The sequence below is a fragment of the Melanostigma gelatinosum genome (assembly GCF_949748355.1).
Source record: "Melanostigma gelatinosum genome assembly, chromosome: 5".
Taxonomy (NCBI): domain Eukaryota; kingdom Metazoa; phylum Chordata; class Actinopteri; order Perciformes; family Zoarcidae; genus Melanostigma; species Melanostigma gelatinosum.
Genome location: NC_136638.1, coordinates 26,316,084 through 26,340,998, shown reverse-complemented (window position 1 = coordinate 26,340,998; position 24,915 = coordinate 26,316,084). Strand labels below are relative to the sequence as shown.

General features: G+C 43.9%; 3 protein-coding genes across 3 annotated transcripts; 2 read left to right on the top strand and 1 right to left on the bottom strand.

Moving 5' to 3' along the window:
- Positions 1-4,275: 4,275 nt before the first annotated feature.
- On the top strand, positions 4,276-13,151 carry slc49a3 (solute carrier family 49 member 3). Its single transcript, XM_079269165.1, has 10 exons — positions 4,276-4,556; positions 7,012-7,170; positions 7,722-7,944; positions 8,746-8,822; positions 9,334-9,471; positions 10,277-10,393; positions 10,679-10,831; positions 10,947-11,104; positions 11,394-11,497; positions 11,932-13,151. Exons 1-10 carry the CDS (start codon positions 4,392-4,394, stop codon positions 12,099-12,101), a joined length of 1,464 nt encoding a protein of 487 aa, XP_079125291.1. The 5' UTR covers positions 4,276-4,391; the 3' UTR covers positions 12,102-13,151.
- A 912-nt stretch (positions 13,152-14,063) lies between these two features.
- On the bottom strand, positions 14,064-20,243 carry ncbp1 (nuclear cap binding protein subunit 1). The gene is made up of 23 exons (XM_079268481.1): positions 20,082-20,243; positions 19,371-19,459; positions 19,132-19,232; positions 18,894-19,050; positions 18,706-18,813; positions 18,487-18,608; positions 18,323-18,392; positions 17,962-18,177; positions 17,759-17,856; positions 17,620-17,683; positions 17,419-17,529; positions 17,095-17,159; positions 16,928-16,990; positions 16,771-16,845; positions 16,472-16,575; positions 16,195-16,317; positions 16,011-16,113; positions 15,691-15,784; positions 15,497-15,600; positions 15,246-15,363; positions 14,959-15,120; positions 14,730-14,843; positions 14,064-14,647 (listed from the first exon to the last, which is right to left on the bottom strand). Exons 1-23 carry the CDS (start codon positions 20,116-20,118, stop codon positions 14,534-14,536), a joined length of 2,412 nt encoding a protein of 803 aa, XP_079124607.1. The 5' UTR covers positions 20,119-20,243; the 3' UTR covers positions 14,064-14,533.
- Positions 20,244-20,380: 137 nt separating this feature from the next.
- tstd2 (thiosulfate sulfurtransferase like domain containing 2) lies at positions 20,381-24,354 on the top strand. The gene is made up of 9 exons (XM_079269398.1): positions 20,381-20,695; positions 21,081-21,370; positions 21,509-21,617; positions 21,722-21,841; positions 22,321-22,426; positions 22,630-22,745; positions 23,026-23,184; positions 23,358-23,496; positions 23,642-24,354. Exons 1-9 carry the CDS (start codon positions 20,558-20,560, stop codon positions 23,845-23,847), a joined length of 1,383 nt encoding a protein of 460 aa, XP_079125524.1. The 5' UTR covers positions 20,381-20,557; the 3' UTR covers positions 23,848-24,354.
- Positions 24,355-24,915: the final 561 nt, after the last annotated feature.

Sequence of the window (24,915 nt, the reverse complement as noted above, 5' to 3'; positions counted from 1 at the left end):
ACACACTGAACTTTGGACGGCAGGAGGAGGTTAGCCTAATGGTGGACCGGGATTTTAATTTTTCTAGAGCACTTCGGCTCAATGATGAAGAAGAATTGGGTGTTGGGTGAGCTGAGAGGAACAACAGCATTTAAAAACATGACGAGACAGGCAGCGAGACAAGCAGCCGGAGCCTCCTGTCCTCTCCGGGGCCGGCTAACCGTGTGTGCATCCCGGTGGTTAGCATTTAAATTAAACCCTTAAATATGCACGTTTACCCCCTTAACAAAACTCCATGTTATGCATGCAACTGCGGGGCCTGGCGCTGCCATACACCACCACACACACACACACACAAAACAGCACGTATAGCATGCCCCGTAGCACCAAGCGGAAAGAGACATGCGAAAAATGAGGAGGTGGAGGGGGGGGTGGACGAACCGGGACCGTAAACCGGCGATAGACCCCACCGGAGACGGAACACGAGGAGCAACATGAGGAGGTCCAGAGTTAGACGAACTAACCTGGTTGGGAGCAGCACGGTCCGCTGGATATTGGGGTTGAATCCGAGTTAAATCCACCAGCAGTACAACAAAGAGGCGAAAATGACCGAGCGGCCGCGGAACAGGCCGAAACAGCACAATCCTGGAGCAGTGATGCGCATGCGCACGGCACAGACAGCGTGTGCGGGGGGCTGGGGGTGGATGAGTGCAACTCATTTTTAAAATTGATCCGCTGAGTGTGTCATTCATTATTCATTTTAAGGAAATAAGCTCCGAGTCGATGGTTGTTTTCATTGCGAGAGAGAGACACACACAAATAGAGCTTTAATGTCCCGGTAACCGTCTGCTCAAATAAATTATTTACAATATGACAAAAGGAAAGTTTCATGGAATTTCACAAAAACTTAGACATTAATAAAGTCAGCCAATGAGATGCTGGTAATGAACACATGAAAAAGCTTTTCAAACATAATCTGAGATATTTCATTCTGAACCAAGATAAGAGTTTGTTTTCAATGTCAAACATGAAGCTTGAATCTCAACTTTAAGAGCTCGAAAAATAAAAAAAGAGAACTACAACTCCATGTCAACGGAACAAACTCCATCCATCCAGAACATAAATGTCTGAAGGACCTTGGTGAGACTGAACTCAATAAGATAAAAAAAAAAAAAAAAAAGTACTTTATTCACCCATATTTATTCATGTGCTAAATGTGTATACATAGAAAAGTAACCCAAACAGATACAATGCAAATATATAAAAGTTTATAAGTAAAAGTAGTGTTCAGGTCCATCCATCCATCTTCATCCAGGTCTGGTCCGCTGACTCAGAAAGGTATTCCACACGTCTTCAAATGTTTTCCAGCTCTTCCTGGAAAACCCAGCAAACACATTAAAGTGCAAAAAGGTACCAGTTATATAAATTATATGTAATTAAAAGAAGAAGAAAAAAAACATACATACAGGCATCCATGTTACAGACCTGCTTTCTATTAAATGTGGCTTTTCATAAAGGCATCAGGTCCAGGTGCCGGGAGTAGAGCCAGGTCAGGTTCTGGATGAGCTCAAATCTCTAATGAGCCGTTATATGCACTGAGAGGTTGATGAGGGAATGAGATGCAGGTGAGGCAACTGCAGAGCAGCCGAGGGAAGTGGGGACAGGTGTGTGTGTGGGGGGGACAGACTGTGACAACATGAACTTAAAAAAGAATGTATTGAATTGAATTGTCAGATATTGCTGTATTCTCCCCCAACTGTCGATACTATTCTTTAAACTCTTTGTAAAGGGCAACAGATGCATCTTCACAGTAATATCACCGTGATTGTATTCTGTGTGTCGTCCATTATGCTGATACCTTTGACCCTTTTTTAATTTGCTGTTGTCACATTTATGAAATTGTGGAAAATAAAGACGATAGAAGATAAAACTGTATTCATCCAAGAAATGCCACAATTGCTTGGTTTTGATCCTGAAAAGTCTCAACCTGCTCCAGATTCTTCAGTAAATCAGAGATCATTTAGACTCGAGACCTTTTAGTGCTCTACAGTAAATCGGATCCTTTGGCACACAGGAAGCCAACGCAGTGATTCAAGGACGGGTTCATGTGCTCCACTATCTTGGTGTTCGTGAGGACAGAATTGTCATTCAGCCTTGAGGTGATTACGTTTGGGGATGAGGTTGAAGATGGTGAGGTTAAGATCAGGGCTGGTTTGGTGCTGGGTCAAGATTCGGTGTGGTTAGAGTTATGTAACAGTGTGGGTGGGATACATGCGGTCAAACTATTGTCATGAAATATGGCTCCTAATGATGTCGAAACAAAAAGTAGCCACAGCTGTCCAACATCTCTGTTTTTAGCACGACCACAGGCCAACATCTGCTGACTCTCAGAGGCTTTTAAATCTCTGACAGAGGACTCGGCCTCACGCTGCAGCCATGTTTTTGTTATTCTTCATCTGTGTCTGTAGCTCTTCACCACAACACAGAATCTCTTCTTATTCTTGGTGCAGGATGTCGAGTAACTCAATTGAAACCTTCCGGGGGCTGTGGTTACTTTAACTCAATCAAGTCTGAGTCATTTCCAAGAGGCCGCAGTACGAGCTACCTTTAGTTCAGGTTACAGCGACTTAAAACTAGGACTGTACAATTATATTGTACCCGCTTGGTATTTGTGTTTTCTCTTTTCTGTGCTGATGTTGATGTGAAGCACTTTGTAACACGTGTTTAGAAAGGTGCTATAGAAATAATGTTCTTCTTACTTGTGCTAAAATCGTTATGTTTTCCCCTCATAAATCTAGTTTCTCTTGATCATCTTTGAGCTGTTTCTACTCCTTGATTGGAGTCCACCTGTGGTTAATGCAATTGATTGGACATGACTTGGAGAGGCACACACACACACCTGTCTATAAAAGGCCTCACAGCTGACATCGCATTATGAGAGCTCAGAGACAGGATGGTGTTGAGGTGCAGCTCTGGCTGCAAAATAAATTGGAAGTTCACATGACATGGTGGCCTCCATGCTGCTTACAGGGCAGAAGTTTGGAACAACCAGCTCTTCGTGGAGCTTAAACACACAACTTTCTGAATGCACTGTATTAACACTCTTGGGCGACAACAACCTGGGGATTCCCTGTGAATTGAGTTTGAAGTACATGAACAGTTTTAACTGTAATTGATTTTCCAAAAACGTAATAAATCAAGCATTTCCACGAAAAAAAGTTTATATGAATACATGATGCGGCATTTTTTATTTATCATTTTCACTGCTCCCACAAACAAGAGCATTTTTTATTGTTTTAATGCTGAATCCATCAGGTTATGAATTGGATTATTTCACATTTTCAAAGTGTTATTCCAACAATAATATGTATTGTTATTGAAGTTATCGTGACAGTCTTTTTCATCAATATGTTATCATGTCTATGGTTTTTAATACACAAAAGACAAAATAAGAGACATTAGACATTCATAAGAAAACACGGTTTCACTTAGTTTCACTTTCTTTTAAAGTGAACTTGTAAAACATGACACTAGAGAGGGTCATGTTACGCTCAGTGCACTCAGAGAAGTTGAAGAGGTGAAGATCTCTCACTCCTTTCCTTTTACCAGTGACAAGAAAGAACAATCCCCAGTGAGAGGACAAAACTTCACTAATTTTTTTAACAATGCAAAACAAGAGTGAATAACTGTAACTGGCAGTGATTCATGAACCCCGAGTCATCACACATGTTTGATATAAAAACACAAATGGCAAAAACGATTTTTATTTTATTAACTCTCCTTGTGCAAAAGTGCACCAATATTTTTCTAGCAAGCCAATCAGAGCTGACCGGACTTTTTCGGGAGGGGGATTTAAAGAGACAGGTGCTAAAACAGAGCGTTTCAGACAGACGGATGATACGGGTAAATTCAGACGGATAATATGAGAAAGATAATGTTGTTTTTTGAACATTAACGCATGCAATCATGTTCTAGCATAAATCCAAATTACAAACATGAACTTGGAAATAAGCAAATGTCCCCTTTAAGTAGCTGAATACCTTTCTTGAAATAACTTCTTCCACCAAGGACCACAAAGTCTGACTTTACAGTGTCATCCTTGACTTTTTGTAGTTGTGATATGATGTCCCTAAAATCCACATTCATGGGCTTCAACTGTTATAGCTCTAGACGTTAATCGTTGTTTTAACGACGGAGGCGTTGATCTTGTTTACAGAAGATCTTTGATCTTTGGTACAGTACAACACTCTCGACTGTCTTCCTGAATCATAAAGCGACTTCTTCCGGGCTGTTAAACTGCTTTCCCGGCGTCCATTTATCAGATAAAATGACATTATAAACCATCACAACACAACACAATGGACGTACAGCTCGCATTTTAAAGGATTTACTTTGCAACATTGTAACTACTAATGGAGGAGGATGTTGCCGAGATTCCGACCGTTTGTTCCTCGGTCTCCGCTGATGTTCCGAGGACACCAAACACAGAGCTGAAGAAGCTTCTGTTCTTCAAAGTGTACAAGAGGAGGTGGTTCGTTCTGCTCGCCCTGTGTCTGTTGAACTGCTCCAACGCCACGGTGAGTTGTTGTTGTTGTGGGTACAACGTTATTTTACGGTAAATAACTTAATGTAATTACGGTAAATTAACTGCGCTAAATTGCAGCTTGTGTTTATGGTCGAAAACACCGTGAATCAGAAGATCCTTGACTTCATTTCATACAATCCTTTTGAAATCTATACAGTTAATAGTATGGAAGACAGTTTCTGCAAAGACAGAGGTGGAGGAAATACTATAAAATAGTAATACCACAGTGTACAAATACTGTTGCATTTGAAACTTAAAGTTACATTTATTTTTTTGTCAAAAACAACTTCAACAACAAGACAAAAATAAATTGTTGATGAATGAATAAGTATTTGTATTAAAATATATTTCAAGTGCCAAAAGTACCGATTGTGCAGAATGGCTCATTTCAGATTTATTAACAATAATATATTATTATTATGACTAGATTATAATTAGTTATGTATTCATGTATATGCATTACTAATGGTGCAGCTGAAGGGATTGATTCATCCAAAATAAAGCATCATGATTTATATTTTTATTTATATTTTGTATTCATAAACTGAATCTGTAAAGTAACATATTTAAAATACAGGTAGTGCTGTAAAAAGTACAATATTGGCTTAAAGAATGTTAAACGAAGCATATAATAGAAATATTTGAGTAATGTAGCTCATAATTGTACTTAAGTGCAGTATTTGAGTATATTTCTCATTAATATTTATATAAATGAGTCACACTTGACTGGTTCATGCAGAATTTTAAAAACTACAAATTCAAACCCTTATGACCTTTTTAAAGTTCAGAATTATAAATCTTCCACTTTAAGAACTCTTCACACAGAAGGAACCAGTAGCTGCACCTTAAATGGCTCAGTTTCATTGACAGCTTCCTTCTCTCAGAGATGAAGATGCTCCTCTACAGATGGATGGAATCTGTGTCCTCAGCCTCTACTCGCAGAACAAATGAGGAAATCTGTGGCAGCTGTGTTTGAATGTGATCGGTGCGGGTAGATGACATGTGGGGCCTCCTCCTGTTTGGTGGATCTGATATGAATCCCCGGGGGTGTAGTCATTGAATAGCAGAGTGTGCCTGGAGGGCTCTCTCATGAAAAGCGAGCCCTCCGTCACCTTTGTCCAGCTCCCGTGGGACTCGTCCTCTCTCTGTGGCAGCTTTTGTTTCCACGGGGCCGGTGTTCCCCCTCACAAAGGACGCTCAGCTGGCGGAGACTCCTTCATGAGGTGGCAAATAACAGCTGATGAGCCAGTCGGACATCAATCGGTGCGACATTAGCGGCCTGAGGGTTCAGGGTGGGTCCTCCTCAATCTGATGCAGGGCGAATTGAGAACCATGTCTGTTGTGTTCACCCACAAACAGCGACTTGGTCGTGTGTGAAACTGCAAGAACATGAAACACCAAACGTTTATATTTAAAAGGAATAAAGATTAAACTCTCGAGGTTTAGAAATGCTGATGAAGCAACAGTTTGAATTACTCTGTCAAATACTGAAAGCTGCTGTTGAATGTCACATTATCAGTCTTGATTGATTCTTTTTTGATCGGGCATGTTTTTGCAAGTTATACACTGTATTTTATTCAAGTTATTGTGGCTGCTTTGTGTGAGACAATTGTTTGTAGTTTTACGTTCCTCATTGTGAGGAATTGAAAGTGTTTTACACTCGATGCTGAAACCTGAGTGTTGTTTCGTACCGATGATACTCAGCCACACCTTCCATATCAATGACCTTCTTTTGTTGTCTGTGAAGAAGTGAACTCCTGACTCCAAAATATCTTTTTGTGACCATTTTATTTTAACATAAGTCTTTTATCGTGTACTTATCTGGTAGCTGAACCTCCACTTCCACACTATGTGTCTATATCAACTTATTTGCATCAAATGGCTATTCAGATCATAATAACAACCAATTTATCAGTGTAGCTCTAATATAGAACTATATAGCACCGGTCACATTCCAGTGTTCTTCACGCCCAGTAAAGCAGACACTACCAGAGAAGCTTCTGTCCTGCTGGTGAACTGGTTTCCCCTCACCCAGTAAACACTCTTGTTGTTTACATGACATTTAGGAGATGCGGTTACCACAGACACTCGACGGTGATCTTGTTACTTAAGGGCAGGGAAGTATCTGCTGTCCTAAATGTTTTCGAGCAGCATGAGAGCGTCCTGTTCCTTCTCCAGAGGCAGAGCGCTGTGGTCAGTGGAGTCACATGAGCGTCTCACGTGAGCTGAGAGAGTCGGAGCGTTTCCTCTTTGTGTCCGGGTCACATGACAACACACGCCTGGTCACTGAAATACAACAGAGTGACCACTGAGAACATAAAACTGGATGAACTGGGGTTAATATGTTTTGATGATTGTAATTTCTTATACATCGTCACAAAATAAATCTATAAATATTAAGCAGCAATCAGAAAATATCATTTGAATCTCCCCGTGTGTCTCCCCAGTTATGGCTGACCTTTGCTCCAGTGGCGGACCAGTCGGCCAAGTTCCTGGGGGCCTCGCTGGAGGACGTGAACTGGTTGTCTCTGGTCTACATGGTGGTGGCCATACCGCTCAGCTTTGGGACCACGTGGATGCTGGAGAGCCTCGGGCTGCGGACCACGGTATGAAGCTCACTGCAGGAGAGCTATTGGTCCTCTGCTGGTCCTTTTGTTTAGTGGTGACAACACAAAGCTGGAACCAAGAGGCACATGATTTTAGAAGTGAGGAGGAAAGAAACCCTCCGGCACAGAACTCATTTAAAAAGAGAATACATCCCTTTTAAAGCTGCTTTGCTTGTTACTCCCGTTATTTATTGGTGAAGAACACCAGGAGCAAATGCCAAGATTTGAGTTTTCAATAAAAAATGATGACTCGTGTGTTAAATGACACAGCCTCCTAGTTTACCATATGGCCCGTTTTTTGCTCTTTAAACAGGCCGAGGCTTCTTCTCGTCACAGCCAGTAAACTTCACAGAGAACAGTGAGGATCTTTTTTAACACAACGCCAACACAATAAAACCATTTTATTGTTTTTAAATTGAATAACTGTAGAAAACATGAGGGCCCACCATGACCAGGCTGAAGACAAGAGCCCCATCTACAGAAAGTACAACCTCGTTCAAAGGTTGCATTGTTTCCTGAACCTTTGACTTTGCTCCGTCTGGACCCTGCAGCTGATTCTGGGAGCCTGGCTGAACATGTTCGGGGCCCTGCTGCGCTTCGTCGGGGCCTCCATATACACGGGCCGTGATTTTACAGTCAGGTACCTGCTGGTGATGTTGGGTCAGACGCTCGGGGCCCTGGCTCAGCCCCTCATCGTCTTCACCCCCACCAAGATGGCCGCTCTCTGGTTCCCTGACCAGCAGCGCGCCACCGCCAACATGATCGCCTCCATGTGTGAGTGATTTATCGCTGCTGAGGGGAAACGGCTTCACAGCGGTTATCAATGCAAGCAACACATCAGACAAACTAACTTATCGTGTCGAGAGCTTTATTTCTTCAGCTGAAGACGGTGAAATATAAACTCTCTCCGTTCACTTTTTTTGTGGCATGTCTATGATCAGACGTTTCTTTCATGAAACAATATGTTTGGCTGTTGGAATTATGACAGCGGCTTGTCAAATGTGGGTAAAATTGGTCTGAATGTCAGTAGAAGTATACAGCCAAGGACACAAAGACATCAGGCTAAAGTATTACTGTTCATGCAGGGCTCCAGACTGCAACCATTTACTCATTTTTCAGAGACGGTGCTTCTAAAACATATATATATTTCAAATCATCATCGTATATCATGTGAGCTCCTAAAATGTTCAGTCGGGAGCAGAAAGTTAGTCTGGAGCCCCGTTTTATTATTCAGCTCCGATACAGAAAAGAAGAACACCTCTCTATACAATATTACAACTTACATCACTTTTACGTTTTAGCACAGTTGTTGTGCTCTGATCAACAAATAATGAGCAGGAACTGATTCAGTTCAGCCCGAGCTGTAAAGAGTGAGAAGCACTTCTATCTGTGCATGTCAGCTAACTCTCATGTTAGATTCGATTCACTTGTCATTATACTTTTAAGATACGAGTAATATGAGAACGATGATACAGTTTTCAGATACCAATACTTAGATCAGACCTGAGAGCAGCATTGATTGTTGACAGACAGAAACCAGAATAACTCGGCTCCTCTTCTCTTCTCCCTCCTCAGCCAATCCTCTGGGCATCCTGCTCGCTAGCATCCTCTCTCCTGTGATCGCTGACACACCTGCACGGATCCCAGACCTGGTGAGCTGAACCAGCAGTCTGCTCAGGTTTTAGTGCACTGATGCTGATCAGTAGCTGGCTGATATATATATATATGTGTTAACTTATTGTTTTGGTTTAATCTGACATTGTTCTGTATGGTTCAGTCTCCTCGCAGGACTTTGCAGCTGTTTTCAGCAAACAAGTGTTATTTCTCAGGAGTTGCTGGACGTCATTAGTTGATCACCGCTCCACATGAATGCTAATGTTGCTCCATGTTTAATGGATGTGCAAATAGGCAACTGATTGAATCTTACGCCTTTGAGGAAAAACTGTCCAAAAAAAAGAAGACATCAGTCGACCTAGAATCAGAGGATTCCCAGAGTGCATTGTGGGATTGCAGCTGCTAATGCAGCAAACTGCAGCAGCTGAACTGTGTGGTTCTGTGGCAGCTCACCTGCTAATGATGATAAATGGTCTTTGATTCCAGGTGCCAACCTCCATTTATCATCACATTCTGTGTGTGTGTGTGTGTGTTTCATCTCTCCTCTAGCTGCTCGTCTACGCGGTCCCCGCATGCATCATCTGTTTCCTAGCAACGCTGGGGATACGGAGCAGCACCCCCCCCACGCCGCCGTCAGCCAGCGCCGAGTCCTCCGGCTCCGAGCCGTTCCTACAGGGGATCAAACTGGTGAGGAGTCAAAGCACATCCATCTCTTTACGGACCCACTTACCTGTTCAGTCACAACCTCAACCAGACGCAACATTTACTGGTTCAGGAAAAGCTGACTGAGTCTACAACAACGGGTTATCAAACAGTCCCAGTTCAGTCCTGATCCTCTTTGTGACCTGCATGAGAAAACCAGACCATCAGAGAGAAGATGGTCTGTTTCTATAGAGTTGTTCTTAATGTGGGTCGGATTCTGGTGAAACCAGATGACATCATGCAGGTTCACCAGAAACTCCTTCAGATCAGACTCCATCAGAGACCGGTCCACCGTGGACAGACCCAGACCCTCCAGCAGAGACCGGTCCACCGTGGACAGACCCAGACCCTCCAGCAGAGGCCGGTCCACCGTGGACAGACCCAGATCCTCCAGCAGAGACCGGTCCACCGTGGACAGACCCAGATCCTCCAGCAGAGACCGGTCCACCGTGGACAGACCCAGATCCTCCAGGAGAGACCGGTCCACCGTGGACAGACCCAGATCCTCCAGCAGAGACCGGTCCACCGTGGACAGACCCAGACCCTCCAGCAGAGACTGGTCCAAATATTAAATATTAAATATTAAATATTGTCTGATGACTGAAACTAAACTCGAATAGTTACGTTTTCTTTGACTGAGATGAGACTAAAGTGCAGCCTCACAGGTTTGACTCTGGCCGTGGGACCTTTGTTACATGTCATACTCCTTCCTCCCTCCCGCCGCTATACTCTCATCTGTCTAATAGAGGTGAGAACTGCTGAACAACACTCGTATCTGTCTCCTCCTCAGTTGCTGACGAACAAAGCCTACCTCGTGCTGCTGCTGTGCTTGGGTTCGGGCATCGCTGTTTTCACCTGCTTCTCCACGCTGCTGGAGCAGATCCTGTGTGTGCAGGGATACACCAACGTAAGAGCACCGGGAGGCCGAGACGTCACAGTGATTTCCATGGGGAACAATTAGGTGCTAATTGGACCAGTTGGTATCAAATGAGCAGTAAAAGACACAGGCTGCATATTTAATAATACACGTTGGAGGATTTACAGTCTAAAAGCATCACACGGTGATGAATTCTGTGTCATTAAATTGCATTTAAATGAGAGAATTGAGAAGAAAGACGAAATACATTCGTCTGGTCTTTTACATGCTGGATGCAGACTGTAATCATAAACCTGTAACGTATCGTTGCTGCAGACCTTCGCTGGCGTTTGTGGCGCCCTCTTCATCGTGTTTGGCATCGTGGGCGCCGCTGTTCTCGGCGTCTACGTCGACAAGACCAAGAAGTTCATCGAAGCCACGAAGGTCAACATGAGCTTCACCGCTCTTTCGTGCATCGCCTTCTCAGTGGTGAGAACGTGGGACAGGACGAGTCTGAAGCTGCAGCCCTGTTTGTGTGCGTTTGTATTTAAAGGAGCCGCTCCTCCTTCCACTACGCTGACTGCTTGTGTCCTCCTCCTCTCAGGTGTCTCTGATGCCGGAGCAGAAAGCCGCCGTGGCCGTCGTCTGCTCCCTTTTTGGCTTTTTCGGGTTCTCCATATACCCGGTGGCCATGGAGCTGGCGGTGGAGTGTTCGTATCCCGTCGGAGAAGCTACGTCAGCCGGACTCGTCTTCGTGTCGGGGTACTGCTCTCTGTTTACTCTGTGTACTGTGTGTCATTAAAACACATTTCTACACAGATGTTTATGTGTTTCTGCTCAAAACACAGTTTACGAGTGGTGTCAGCCAGCACACAAAGTAAAACAACAAATATTATAGAGAATGCCAATGAGCTGTTGATTATGGACCACAGCAAAAACCTCGATGGTATTTCCAAAATGCAGTTTCCACACCGATCGTCTCCTGGGCTTCCTCCATGTGTCATAATTCTGTGTGTATTAATCGTGGCTGTTTGGATGTGATCTTCTCCAGACAGGTCCAGTCTGTGATCTACATCGTGCTCCTTCAGGCTTTAACGAAGCGGCTCGCTGACTCTCCTCTGTCCACCTGTGGGGACGCGGTCCTGAGCTGGAGGGGTGGGTAGCTTGCATACTACAAAATGCCACCAGATGTAGAACGTCCTGGTATTTTTGACAGACTGAATATTTTCCTGGCACAATAAACAGTGTGGCAGTACGAGTCTTTCTGATTTGTTCAGACCTGCTGAACGTGAGCAGTGCTGTCTGTGTGCACTTTACTGACCTGTGGGACATCTCTGGGTTTTTAAAAGTGCAAAATATTTTAGGAAACGTTGCACATCTGTGCCTCTAAATTCAAGGAGCAGAAAGTGAAAGTCTGCCTGTTACATGAAAGAACAATACATATATATTTAAATAAAAGAGTTCCTCTGTGTTCCTGTTATGTGACGCTTCCTCATCACGTCCTCCTGGACATTAACGTCTCTATCAGACGACTTGCTGGAGATGTTGACCCGAAGTTGTGTTTTCATTCTGCACGTGTCTCTCCTCAGTGCCGATGATGGTGCTGGCCGGGCTGTGCACCTTCTTCAGCTGCTGCTTCGTGATCTTCTTCCACACACGGTACCGACGGCTGGAGGCCGAGGAGCAGGCGGTGTACGGGAGCAAACAGGGAAAGGTGTCGACGCCCTCCGACAACGCTCCGAGTGTGATACGCTCATGACCGGAGACACAGAGCGAGAGAGAGACAGAGCGAGAGAGACAGAGGGAATTATGGGTGTTATCACACCTGCAGTTTGTTTTCTGTGGTACGAAGTAGAAAAGGAAGTTTTAGTTTTCAATCGAGACACTGGGGCCAAACTCTTTATGTAGATTGAGCTATAGAAACAGATTCTGCATTAATTCTGTTGCTAATATTGTAAATTATAGAAAGGTGCATCAATACACTCAGCAGATTTTATTGAAATATTTTATACTTTCGGCACAAGTTTCTGGAGAGGAAAAGCTGTTGAAACGATTGATTTTTAGCCACTTTGTTCTGTAAATATTCCAGTTCGACGGAAAATAGTTAATATTCATACACTGATCATGTTTATGAGATGTTTTTTTTTTTTTAAACACAGCCTAGCTTTGATTGTAGAGAAAATGAAGACAAACCCAGACCTGATGCAGCTCTACTGCTCTGGATAAGTGCACACTTTCTGTTGAGCTATAAGAACCCAAACCCATCATTCCTTAAAGGAACATGATCGAGGATATAAAACTAAATGGACCACATGTCACCGTGGGTTCTAAAGGGTTCGGGAACGTTTTCACATCCTTAAAGGTTCCCTCAGTACATCGACCCCACGTCTGCTCCGGTGTTTCGTTTTCTTCCACTGAACAGACGTCTGAAAACACAGAGGTGTTGTAGCTGTGAGGCGTTCAGGTGCACAGAAGAACGGCGGACTGTTTACCGCTGATCTGGATCACCAGACTCCTGAAACAACTCATGTATCGTCACATAAACCACTATGAAAGGTACTGTTTACTGACATACTAAGAGTACATTCAATACAATGTAGTAACTTTACACGTTAGTCTGCAGGATCTCTGACGAACTGAAACCAGACTGTTTTAATGAGCACATAAACCAAAACGCAATAGAAGAAAGAACAGCATTTAACTACTTATTAGTGACTTAGATCAGCAGAACATGCTTCTAGTTTAAGGACGGCAGACATTGAGAATCATGTTCTAAGGATGTTGAAGCCTTAGACGGTTGTGGATTTTGTGCAATGAAGAGAATAAATGCAGTTCTGATTCCTGTAGTAGATGTTTATCATTGCACTGAATGTTCTGCTGGTAGAGACCAACAATAACATTTATTTTCCAGAGGAGAATGTCGGGTACTTTGCTGTCAGATTTAGGAGACGAGGAGAACTTGAACGTGTCTGACTCGGCTGCAGTGTTTTCAGATCGGATCATCTCAAAGACTCCTCACATGCAAAGACCAGAGCACCTGTTCTGTCTCACTTCAGGGTTTCTGACTGCAAAGATGAGTTTCTCTGTTTCTAATACCTAGAAAACGTTACCTCAAGGATCCTTTTTCTAGTTGAATTCTTCTCATTGAGAAGACTAGAAGAGAAAAGCAGCAGTGCAACTTCAAACATTAACATTTAACCACTAAAATGAATGCCAGATTCACAGCAATGGCACATCTAACATTAACGGAGACATCGTTGCAGCTGTTGCTTTGCTGATGTAGTTACTTAAAAAAAAACAATCAAAACATCTGCTGTGGAGAACCTCTGAGGCTCACTGCCCCTTTAAACGAACACCATTCACACAGACATTTATTTTAACACTGATATTTAAAGCAAGTCTAACTTTGACGGAGACGAGGCCCCCCTATGTTCTTAGTAACATTATGAGACATATTCCCAGTTTAATGTTGAAGTTTAAGATTCTGTTCAGCCGCTGTGGAGATAGTCTTTCCCACAGCGCTGAGGTCGTAGGTCTGAGAACATCAGCGGGCTGTGAGCTGTAGGTGGATGCTTAACATTTGACCTCGAGGAACATTCATCATAACTCGTTGATGTGTCGTATTACGAGGACTTTAAACAGAGGGACATGGATACACTCCCGTGAGATGATGCATTAAACGGCGTACGAGTGGCAGAAAATGACGTGACGCAAACAAGCAGGCGGATAAAGACTCTGGAGTTTTTAATTATTTCCCAATTCCACATAAAACAAATATTAAAAAAAAGTAGAGCTCTCTCCAGATTCAGAATCAACAAAAGTCGACCTGAAGCTCCTCCTCCTCCCGTCATCCTCATCCCTCCAGCTACGTCTGGACTCAGACACTTTAAAAAAAGACCCATTCATAAGAACACGAGCAGGACGTAAAAATTGAACAGAATTGAAAACCAGAGCAAAACATAAAAAGGGAAACACTACGGCAAAGTAATGGCCGAGGATTTTTGTCAAACGCTTGTTTGAGTTCCTCAGTTGTTGAACAGCACAAAGAAAAAACAAACTGAAATGAGGATATTCTTGATGCAAGAGCTGGTAGTTTCTAGTGTGTCGGGTTAGCACAGGTACTGTGTGAACACAAGTACACATTTTATCCAATTACACGTGCCAGTGTGTGTGTGTGTGTGTGTGTCTCTCTCAGAGCTGGAGTGCACAGAACTGCTGGTACACGGCCAGGATGTGGTGGTCGAGCTCTGCGGTGAACAGCAGGTTCTCCAGGGTTCCCATGTACTGCTGGATCGTCACATGGTGCTGCAGAACGAGGAGATGCATCAGCGTCATCGAGGGGATACACACATTGTGTGACTGCAGTGTGTGTGTGTGAATGTCTTACCATGAGAAAGACCTGCTGCAGCCGCTCGATGCAGTTCTTGTACCAGGGCGTGCTGATGTCCACGCTGCTCGTCTCACAGCGGACCAGGTGCTCCGTCAGCAGCATGATGAACCGCTGAGGGAGGAACAAATACATGTAACGGTGGAAATATTCACACGTGAGCTCAGAACCACGACAGCGTTCACTGGATGAGACGAGCTTTGGTGACAGTAGTGGAGGACATGGGTACCTGGAAGATGACGAGGAAGAGGTTCTTCTGTTCGCTCTGAGCCGACTCCACCTTCTCCTGCAGCCTCTCGATCTGCTCCTCCAGCTGACCCCCCTCGTCCTCGCTGTTCTTGTCGCTGTTCTTGTCCATGTCCATGTCCTCGTCGTCCCCGCTGTCCCGCTGCTGCTCCACAAACACACAAACACTGAGCCCTCCTACTTTAACCGACGTTAACTAACTTTAAATCGCTCATGTTGAAGTGGCCGACGTGAACACGACGGACACAACGCCATGATGGATGAAGTTACCTTCTTATTGTGCTGTTTCTCCAGTTTGTCCTTGGCCTCCTCCAACTCCTGCTGGATCTTCTGGACGTGTTTGTTCATCTTTCGGATGGTCGAGTGCAGAATCTCCCAAACAAAAAGTCTAGACGAGGAGAAGAGAGTTTGTATTTTAGAGGCAGGCAGAGAGAAAACACAGCGTCGGCGTTAATGTCCTGGCTGAGTGGAGGAGACGTTCAGGATGAAACCTTCATTCTCTCCTCGTGTTCACGCCTCACCTGGTGAACTCGTGAGCCATATCCTGAGAGAAGAGCCAGTTGGCCACAGCAGCACAGTCCACGATCTGCGTCCGGATCATTTTGTCCACCAACACCGCGATCATCTGTGAGGCAGCGAAGACACACGTTACGTTTACCCAACTGTTCGTATCCACATAGCGACTTCCTGTCACCGTGTTAGTTCCGTGTCTGACCTGCGGGTGATTCCTCCACACTTCATAAACCACCTTCAGGATGTGCAGCTTCCCCTCGTCGCGCTCCGTCAGCACCTTCAAGATCTCGTGGAACCTGGAGGAGTGAGAGGACGGTGAGGAGAGCCGGACGCGACTCATTCAGTACGAAACCCGGTGATCCTCACGGTTAGTACAACTAAAAATGAGCCGGGTCCATTTTAGGAACTTAGCGGTTGAGTACACAGAAAGAAGTTCTCTCTCCGAACAAATGTGAAAACTACTAAAACAAAAAGTCATGAAGGCACAGCACGCGTGGATGGTGAACACGGCGGTGAACTTACTTGCCGAGGGCGCTGAAGGAGTGGCTGAAGGATTTGGCTGCCAGGTGGAGCAGAGTCTGCAGGAACACGTCGATCTTCAGAGGGTTGAAGCTTTCGCCCTCATCTGAAAGGAGACAGAGTTTTATTCTCTCAAAGAAACACACGAAAATACATGCAATTATCAAATAGAAAACAGGGAACTGACCATCATCATCTTCTTGGTTGGGGTTGGGCACTTCTTTGAGGATGGTCAGGATCTCCTCGTTGGACGCTCGGCTCTTTATGGCGTTTCCGACAGTGATGGATGCTGGGTAACCGGGCAACGAAGCTGTGAGGCAGGAGAGACATTTGATCAGCTCTTCATGCTCGTTACAGAGAGACCCGTGGAACCGTTCGAGGCTTACAGAGGGAACAAACTAACATCCTAAATGGTGCTCGTGACATAAACTCTGGCATTCAAAGGAATGTGAAAGTGTTCTTACAGGCGCTCTCCTCTTCGTATTTGTAAGTAAAGATGGGTTCAGCTGGGATGAGCGCTGAGAAGGTTGCAGGGACGATGTCCACTATCCGCTGGTGGTATGAAAGTCTGCAGAGACACGGAGCGAACAGACCACTTCAGATCAACGAGACGCTTTCCGGATTAAAAGGATCGAAGGGAAACGTGTTCACAGACAAATGATGGAAAAACACGAGTGATACAGAAAACACTTCGAAATGGACTTCAACTTGATGAGGAGGAGTGATATCTGAGGACATAAACATGTGAATAACGCGCTCATACCTCATACTCTTCTCCAGAACCTCTTTGACAAACTTGGGCTTGGGCTTCTCTAGATCCACGGTCAAGCAGTCAGACCTTTATAGAAGACACGTGATCATATCAATATCAACAACCAGCTGCTATGAAAGCTCTCTCTGTCCACCACAGCACCACTCACCAGTCATCCCAGCTCCACCGGAACTGGAAATTGCTCAAATGATGAGAAAACCAGTTGATTAGTCTGGAGATGAAGAAAGAGAAACAGAGAGAGAGTTAAATGACAGACGGCTCTACTCCAGTCACAGTTCCTCTCTACCAGTGGAGGTAAATGTGCTGTTTGGTTACCGGTCTATGCAGCTGGTGTTCATGGTCTCCAGTCTCATGTAGAGCATCTCTGTGGCTTGGGCCAACTAACAGGCGGTGTTAAAGAAACGCCTCTTTGATTAACACTCTTAAACATGTCATTATGTAGGAAACACATTTGGCTCAATGATAATATCATGTTCAACCCTCTGACTGCGAGTATTCACACATATTGATACATAAATACTAAACAATACTAAACTCAGACACCAAACAAAGAAAGTCAGGCTCTGCAGAGCTGCGACTCGACTGAGGTTGTAAATCGTCTTGAACACAAACCGCAGCGACACAAAGACTCAAGGATACAACTTGTGGCAGTGATCCCGGCTGCAGTTTGCACAGCTCAATGAGCAGCGTGGTGTACATGACGTCGATGTGGGGCGGAGTCGGCAGCTGGAGGAGTTCTCCAAAGATCACCTGAAAGAAAACACCAACAGATAAATATGATTAAATCAGCCTTTTCATCTTATTTCTCAGCATGTAGTTTGAACAAAACTAAGTGCGTACCTCCACGATGTGATAGTTGAGCGGGATCTTATTTTTCCCCGGATAGCTTAGTAACTGGGCAGCACTGAAAAGTAAAAAGTAGAAATCAGAAACGTTGAACCATTTGACTTGACAGACGACGACGCAGCTCGTTACCCACCAGCTTTTCCTCTCTTTCCAGTGAGTGTTGATGATACAGTGCAGGTTTTCTTCGATGACAAATCTCTCCACAGAATGGCTGCCGGGCATAACGGGACCCTGAGCAGAAAGAGCACAAACGTTTGTAGTATATCAGATGATACGTTGTTCACAGAAGGGAAAATCAGTGATATTTCGTTTTTTCAAAGCCGGGCGGTGCTGTACCTCGGGGGCATCGGTGTAGTCGAACATGCGGAAGACGACCCGGGGCATGGGGTACTGGGCGCCGGGCATGTGGCCCGGCGGGGTGAAGGGGGGCAGGTTGTGCTGCAGCGCCTCACACAGCACGCTGTCGAAGGCGATGTACGGCCGGAGGACGTGGCGCTCCTGCCAGCGGTCCTTCTTTAGCTTCTGGATCTGGGCCCAAAGGCAGTCCAGGTACTGCAGGAGGGACACGGAGACAAATATTTAACGAAGTGTCCTAAGAGACGGACACACACTGCAAGCAAAGACCAGAAGACAACGACCACGATGTTTATTATTATTAATAATATGAGTAGATTAATTAAGGGGAGAATTCTCTCACCTCCTCTTGTAGGTGGGGCTTCTCTGCTGTCCACACCTGCAGCATGGGGAGGTGGGTCTTTACTCGCCCCCTAGAAATCACACAGAGGTGTGGCGTTAAGAAACAGCTCACTGACACGACAAATGAAAAAGGGTGAATAAGAGAGCCGAGCCGAGACGTCTTACTTGAGGTAGCCTTCGATCTGGCTGAGCAGCCGGTCCATCTCGACGTCCTTCTTCTCGTAGAGCTCCTTACCGACCCACGGCAGACAGGACAGCACCACGTACACGAACCAGTCGGACCGGACCTGAGGACGCAAACACGGACGCTTACAAAATCACACACACTTAATATTTACGTGTTGAGAATATGCATCCACATGTAAAGTTCATGAATTCACGTACCTGAGGAACATCTTCCTCTTGAGTAACACTGACAAAGTTTTCAAACATGGCCACCATTGAAGGTGCAGCAATCACATGGCAGTTGACCAAGTCGGACAGAAAACGCACCTACGAAAAGAAGACACGGTGTTAAAAAAACCAAATAAGAAGTGAGAATCAGTTCAGGTGCTTCTTAAACAGTCAGTTACCAAGTAAACAGCTTCATTGTACAAGTTGTTCTTCAGCGTCTCCTTCAGTTGTCTGATCATCGCCTCCACAAACTCGCCCCCAAAGTTGTAGTTCCGGGCGTTCAGGAGTCCCACTAACGTTGTGTACACGGTCAGCTTCTCGGGCAGGATGCGGGCGCTGTCAACAGAAGACAACTCAGTGAAGACAACTCAGTGAAAACACAGATTCGTTCAACGGGGAACAGTGCTGTGAACGTACACAGAACATAAAATGCGCAGGATTTTGTTTTTGTAGTTTGGAAGGTCGGCCTCCAACACGCCCGCCAGGCCCTCCAAGTTGCTCTCCAGGGACGATGTACTCTGAGGAGAACACATGAAGCAGTTTACTTTGTTTTAGATGGATTATAGTTTATTGAATAGCAGCAAACACCCTCAAAACAGTTGGTGTCAGGCTCAGTAGATTGATAAATAACTACATTGCCAGAGTTGACGCTTTACCTTCTCCCCCACTCGACATATCAGTGACTCCAGGCGGTCTTCAATTTCAATGGGCTCCGACGTTCTCCTCCGTTTATGTGTCTGACTTCCTGTACGGGTTAAAAAAACAAAATAATCACAGTGTGAGTGGAATGAAAAACATGAGCTGCGAGAGTAACTCAGTGGCATCCTCGACGGGGATATTCACCCTAAAACAGAAGTAACACATGATGTGTACCTTGATATACAGATGTTTAAAATGGGCTCTCCTTTTGGCAATTCAAGAGATTTTCCAACATGTAAGAGTCACAAACCATCAATAAGTACACTTTTAATCAACCGTATGTCCGTGGATCACATATAACCGTGTGGAGGATAGGACATAGCATCAGCACGTTGTATAAAAACTGCTCTCACTTGTATCATTCACATCGCTTGGTTGCCGCCCCCACGTTAACCACACTGTTTAACGGTAGCTAGCGGTAAAACGCGCAACGGTAAACGCGCATGCCGCGATTGCGAAACCAAATATCAACGTATATTAAGGATTTACCACATTTTAGATAACGATACCAAGTCCATAACATCGCAATTAATTAATCTGTCAGCATTAGCGTGAGTGCACCAAGCGTTTAGATAAACGCTACCAAATAACACGCTAACGGTAGCTAGCCACCACTCGTTAGCCTAACGTCTGAATTAGCTACTTATACACATGTAACGTCCACAAACCCTCATTGTCGCTGTCGCTGTGTCGTCTTCTGGACATTTTTTTCCCGCTCCGCTTCGCTATAGACGTAAGAAATTGATACGAGGAAAATGATATGAAACAAAACAATAAGTCGGCTGGACGAGCTTCTAGATCATTCAGCGTTGGCCGCTGCTAGTTAGTTGTACCGAAAAATAATAGCGGTCGCATTCAAGTGAGGTACATCCGGGGCAACCGGAAGGTGCACCGTTCTTTTCCGTCCGATGTTTACTGCTTGGTTTTTGTGCTGCACGTTTGGTGATAGTTTGATATGTATAATGAGGATATTGTCATGTTTATGACTTAATATGTAATATTTATCAAGATTAGGTAAATATTGAATATGTTGGTGATGCATTACCTCTACAAGTTAATGCTGCAAAGCGGAAGTAGCTTCTCACAACTAAAGCTAGCTAGCTAACTAATTTGATAGTATTATTTTTTAAATATTTTTAAAAACATGGCAGCAGATGATGCACCTTGCTCAGAGTTCATGGACTGGGAAGTTGACACTTCGACATGTAACGTTAATGGACTTAAACAGGAGAAACAACTGTCTGCCTCTCAAAGAAGGTGCTACAGCTTCTGCAGGAGGAAGGTGAGTGACAACAGCTAAACATACAACATCTCGCTGTTTTTACTTTTACTTCTTTTAACCACATGTAACTTTACCACATTGCAATATTAATGGAAACTCCTAGTTTCCGATTGGGCTATATTACAAACCATAATGGCCTGTAGTTTATATCTAAGCTCAATGGTTCCCATTTTGGGAGTCAGGAATCTAAGCGGTTGTAAGGTGATTACTCGAATAATTAACAACAAAAATGAATTTGACTCAAAGTTGTTTTCAGATGTTTCCCAAATCTTTGATATTTTTCCCCCTGTGATCACGATATATAATGTTATGTCCTTAATCCTACTAAAATGATTTAAAGTAAACAATCTGGGACGTTTAATCCCCTTTTTTCCCATCTCCACAGTCATTTGCTGCGTTTGTGGCGTCCAAGAGGGACGACGGTCAGGAGGAAGGAAGCCCACGTTGGTGCTGCTGTGGCCAGACCTTCAAGGAACACTCTGCCATCCACAAACACACGGCCAGGACTCATGATGCTGAAATACGGCAGCTCACACAGGCCGCATATGAGCGTTTGTTAAGCCAACTGGAGGAGGACGCTGAGACGCAGCAGCCGGATGAGCGCGAGGCCGAGCCGGTGGACTTCTCTGCCTGGATTCCTGAAACTGGTCACATCTCTGAGGAGCAACTTCAGAAGTACTGGTCTCATGTTGATGCTCCCGTCATGCTATCCATGTCCTTGTGTTGTTTTAAAGTGAAACTCCATCTTAAAATCATATAAATCTGCATTTTTAAAGAGATACTGATGTCTCTCAATGTAATTCTTCTCTTCAGGGGTCCAGGCAAGGTTCTCCTCTATTACCGCTACTGTCTGGTGGAGGATCCACATCTCATCAGTGCCTGGCAGAAAGCTTTGTGTGAGAAGCTCCACTTAACTGGCAAGGTGAATACATTCTCTTATCCTGCATCCAAAGGGGAGACTGCAGGAAAGATTTTATTAAATGTAACTCAATTCAAGTCAAACTATGTGACGATCATGTCCTCCAGGTGAGGCTGGCGACTGAAGGCATCAATGGAACGGTCGGAGGAACCAACACGGCCACTGACCTTTACATCGACGCGATGCGTTCACACCCGCTCTTCAGGATGGAGGAGGAGGATTTTAAGGTCAGAAAATAAAATAAAAACCTCATGCTGGATGATTCATTCATTCACCCAGTGTAGTTAAATAATGCACGTAAACACAGTCAGTGTATATCTGGAAATGGTTATGTTTATTATTAATATTTTTATAATTTCACCTGAAACTGCACTTAACTTCTTAATTCAATGAGAAAATATGTTTTTAATTCACACAGGATTATACAGTAATAAGCTTTACCAGGTGGTTGTTTTATACAGACTATTTATTTCTTGAATTACGAGACAACATGCTATATCATGATTTATATATCATGATATATATATATATACACACATTACATAATGTTTCTGTATGAATATGAACTGTGTGTGTTCCTCCGAGTGACCACAGCTGAGTTTTAAACCTATATTTTCTGAGAAATGTTAGAAAAACATCAAATAATCATATTACGTTGTGTGTAAATATAATGTGTGTGTGTGTGTGTGTGTGTGTGTGTTCTCAGACAAGTGACGGTGGCGCAGAGTGTTTTAAAGACTTGAAGGTTGGAGTCTATAAGGAAATCGTCCCGATGGGAATGGATCCAGATGTTATTTCCTACCAGCTGGCAGGTAAAGTTTGTGTAGTAGAAAAACAATCTTTTCCCTATTACCAATGACACTAATGCCTGTGAGTCTGTTATTTCTTGTATTCTTTCTATATGTACAGTGGTATAATTGTACTGGTGTCTTTATGTTGTTACTTTCTGTAAGAGGTTTGTTAGCAGCTGATTTTGTGTTCATCGTGTGAGTCACGAGTCGGTGTCTCCTCTCAGGAGTTCCTTTGGAGCCGGAGGAGTTTCATGAAGAAGTGCAGGCTCTGTTGGCTGAAGGGGATTCGTGCAGTGACACCATCCTCCTGGACTGCCGCAATTTTTACGAGAGTAAAATTGTAAGTAATCTCTCAGTTAGTCTCCAAAAACTTTGACAGGTTCTGGAGGCTATGTAAGTCGTCAAAATCGGATTCTTTGTTTAATTTAAACCTATTGTTCTTTATCTTTACCGCCTACCTGGACAGTTTTGGTTGACTGTTCATATAAATGCTGATTTCCTACCAGATTCAGAGTTAACTTCGACATCCCAATAAGAACGGGATGGGTTATCATAATCTAACGGGACTAAAGCCGGGTTGTAATGTCATATTCTGAACGGTGATTATTTTATTACTCCAGGGGCAGTTCACTCAGTGTCTAGCCCCGAGCATCCGTAAGTTCAGCTACTTCCCGGACTACGTGGACCAGAACCTGGACCTGTTCAGAGACAAGAAGGTCTTGATGTACTGCACCGGAGGGATCCGCTGTGAGCGCGGCTCCGCGTACCTCCGCTCCAAAGTAAGACCGCTTGTTCTGGATGTGAACTACAGGAATACCACGTGGACTCTTTGTTCTAAATGGGAAGCAGCTCATGGGACGGGCTTGTGATGCAGCAGCGCAACGTTTTTTAATTGTAGTTGAAATGTTTAATGTTTGTAATCTACATTGGGATTATATTTCTTTACTTGTAGGATGTGTGTAAAGAGGTTTACCAGCTGAAGGGTGGAATCCACAAGTATCTGGAGCGATTCCCAGACGGTTTCTATCGAGGGAAACTTTTTGTGTTTGATGAACGCTACTCCATCTCCTCCAACAACGACGTCATCTCCGGTTAGTTTGTGCACAGAGGCCCTCATCAGCATGTAGAATAATATCAAGAAAATATAGAATAAATACGAGCGTTTCGTTGTTTGCTGATGTTCGTCTTTGTGTTAAAAGTTATGTCAGACTTTCATACCTCACTGTCTCTGTTCAGACTGCCGGTACTGCGGCTGTCCCTGGGACCAGTACCAACTCTGCTCCACCGCGTTCTGCTGCCAGCTGGTTCTGTCGTGTCCCGCCTGCAGACGGGACGGACGCACCGCCTGCTGCCCCACCTGTCAAACCAAAGGACAGGCTCCGCTCCACAGAGAGGCGTGCGAGTGTACCGACGGACGTCCCAGAATCCCTCAGGATGTGTAGCGGCAGAGACGTTACGATTGGACGTCAATGCTGTTTGTCCAAGGAAAGTTAATCCCAATGTAAAACTAGAATCAATGGAAGGTGCCCAGTGTATTTTAAAAGTTATGAATTTTTGTATGGATGTTGGGATTAAGTCAGATTTACTGTTTCTAAGGAGTTTTATTCTGAAGACCGTCATCCATGAGTCTGATATTAGATGATAAAACCTTTTATTCATCTTTAATTGAAGGAAATGTCAGAATGCATCTGCAGTCTGAGTAATTACGTGATTTTTTATAAACTGGAATGCCTCATCAGCAATGAAAAGCTCCGTTCCAGGAGATATGAACTTATAAGTGTTTGTGTGCTTGTTTGTGTAAAAATGGGATTCTATCTTATGATGTTATTATGTTAATTACATGCGTAATTATTCGCAAGAATGTTCATGGTTTCCAGGACTCTCCTCGACCAAAGAAATTGTTAGTCGACTTACACTCATACCATCTTGATGACGAATTAATTAGTTGATTTAATTGACAGATCTTTAAAACTGAATTTCTCAACAAAGAATCTCACAAAAGCACCAGTTTAAATATTAAAAACAGAAATGGGGGGGGGGGGGGGGGGTGCTCCGAGAATTTTATTTTAAATATGAGCTTTAAAATGTAGCATTCTGGTGTACTCTGAGGAGAAAATTAAGTGATGACATTGACTTTAAGCAAAAAACGAACTTATTATTCAGTTATTAATCACTATTTCAGCTCTATTATTATTATTATTATTATTATTACCTTTATTTAGACATAATCCATAGAGACCGAGATCTCATTTTAAAAAGTTTTGGTCAAATAAAAACAAAGATAGCAAGAGTAGCGAGAACCATCGCCTGTACAAATAAAGTGATTTGTTTTCATTGAACCCTGTTACTGTATGTCTTCATATTAACTTCCACTGTTACTGTACATTTGTTTGAATTGTGGCCTGTCTTCTATTTGCAATTAATATGCATTCAATCCAGTTCAATTATTTAAATGAAAATGATAATCTACTCTGGCTAAGGTAGTTTATCAAGAGTAAAGCTAAGCCCCC

What these genes read in the sequence shown, in the direction of transcription:
- slc49a3 (XM_079269165.1), top strand. Translation starts at nt 4,392, where the DNA reads ATGGAGGAGGATGTTGCCGAGATTCCGACCGTTTGTTCCTCGGTCTCC. An exon ending in CTGCACGGATCCCAGACCTG is followed by an intron (nt 8,823 to 9,333) that starts GTGAGCTGAACC and finishes TCTCTCCTCTAG; the next exon opens with CTGCTCGTCTACGCGGTCCC. An exon ending in TCCTACAGGGGATCAAACTG is followed by an intron (nt 9,472 to 10,276) that starts GTGAGGAGTCAA and finishes TCTCCTCCTCAG; the next exon opens with TTGCTGACGAACAAAGCCTA.
- ncbp1 (XM_079268481.1), bottom strand. Translation starts at nt 20,118, where the DNA reads ATGTCCAGAAGACGACACAGCGACAGCGACAATGAGG. An exon ending in TATGTCGAGTGGGGGAGAAG is followed by an intron (nt 19,233 to 19,370) that starts GTAAAGCGTCAA and finishes TGTTCTCCTCAG; the next exon opens with AGTACATCGTCCCTGGAGAG. An exon ending in ATGGCTCACGAGTTCACCAG is followed by an intron (nt 15,364 to 15,496) that starts GTGAGGCGTGAA and finishes CTCCTCGTCTAG; the next exon opens with ACTTTTTGTTTGGGAGATTC.
- tstd2 (XM_079269398.1), top strand. Translation starts at nt 20,558, where the DNA reads ATGGCAGCAGATGATGCACCTTGCTCAGAGTTCATGGACTGGGAAGTT. An exon ending in TCTGAGGAGCAACTTCAGAA is followed by an intron (nt 21,371 to 21,508) that starts GTACTGGTCTCA and finishes TCTTCTCTTCAG; the next exon opens with GGGTCCAGGCAAGGTTCTCC. An exon ending in TATTTCCTACCAGCTGGCAG is followed by an intron (nt 22,427 to 22,629) that starts GTAAAGTTTGTG and finishes GTCTCCTCTCAG; the next exon opens with GAGTTCCTTTGGAGCCGGAG.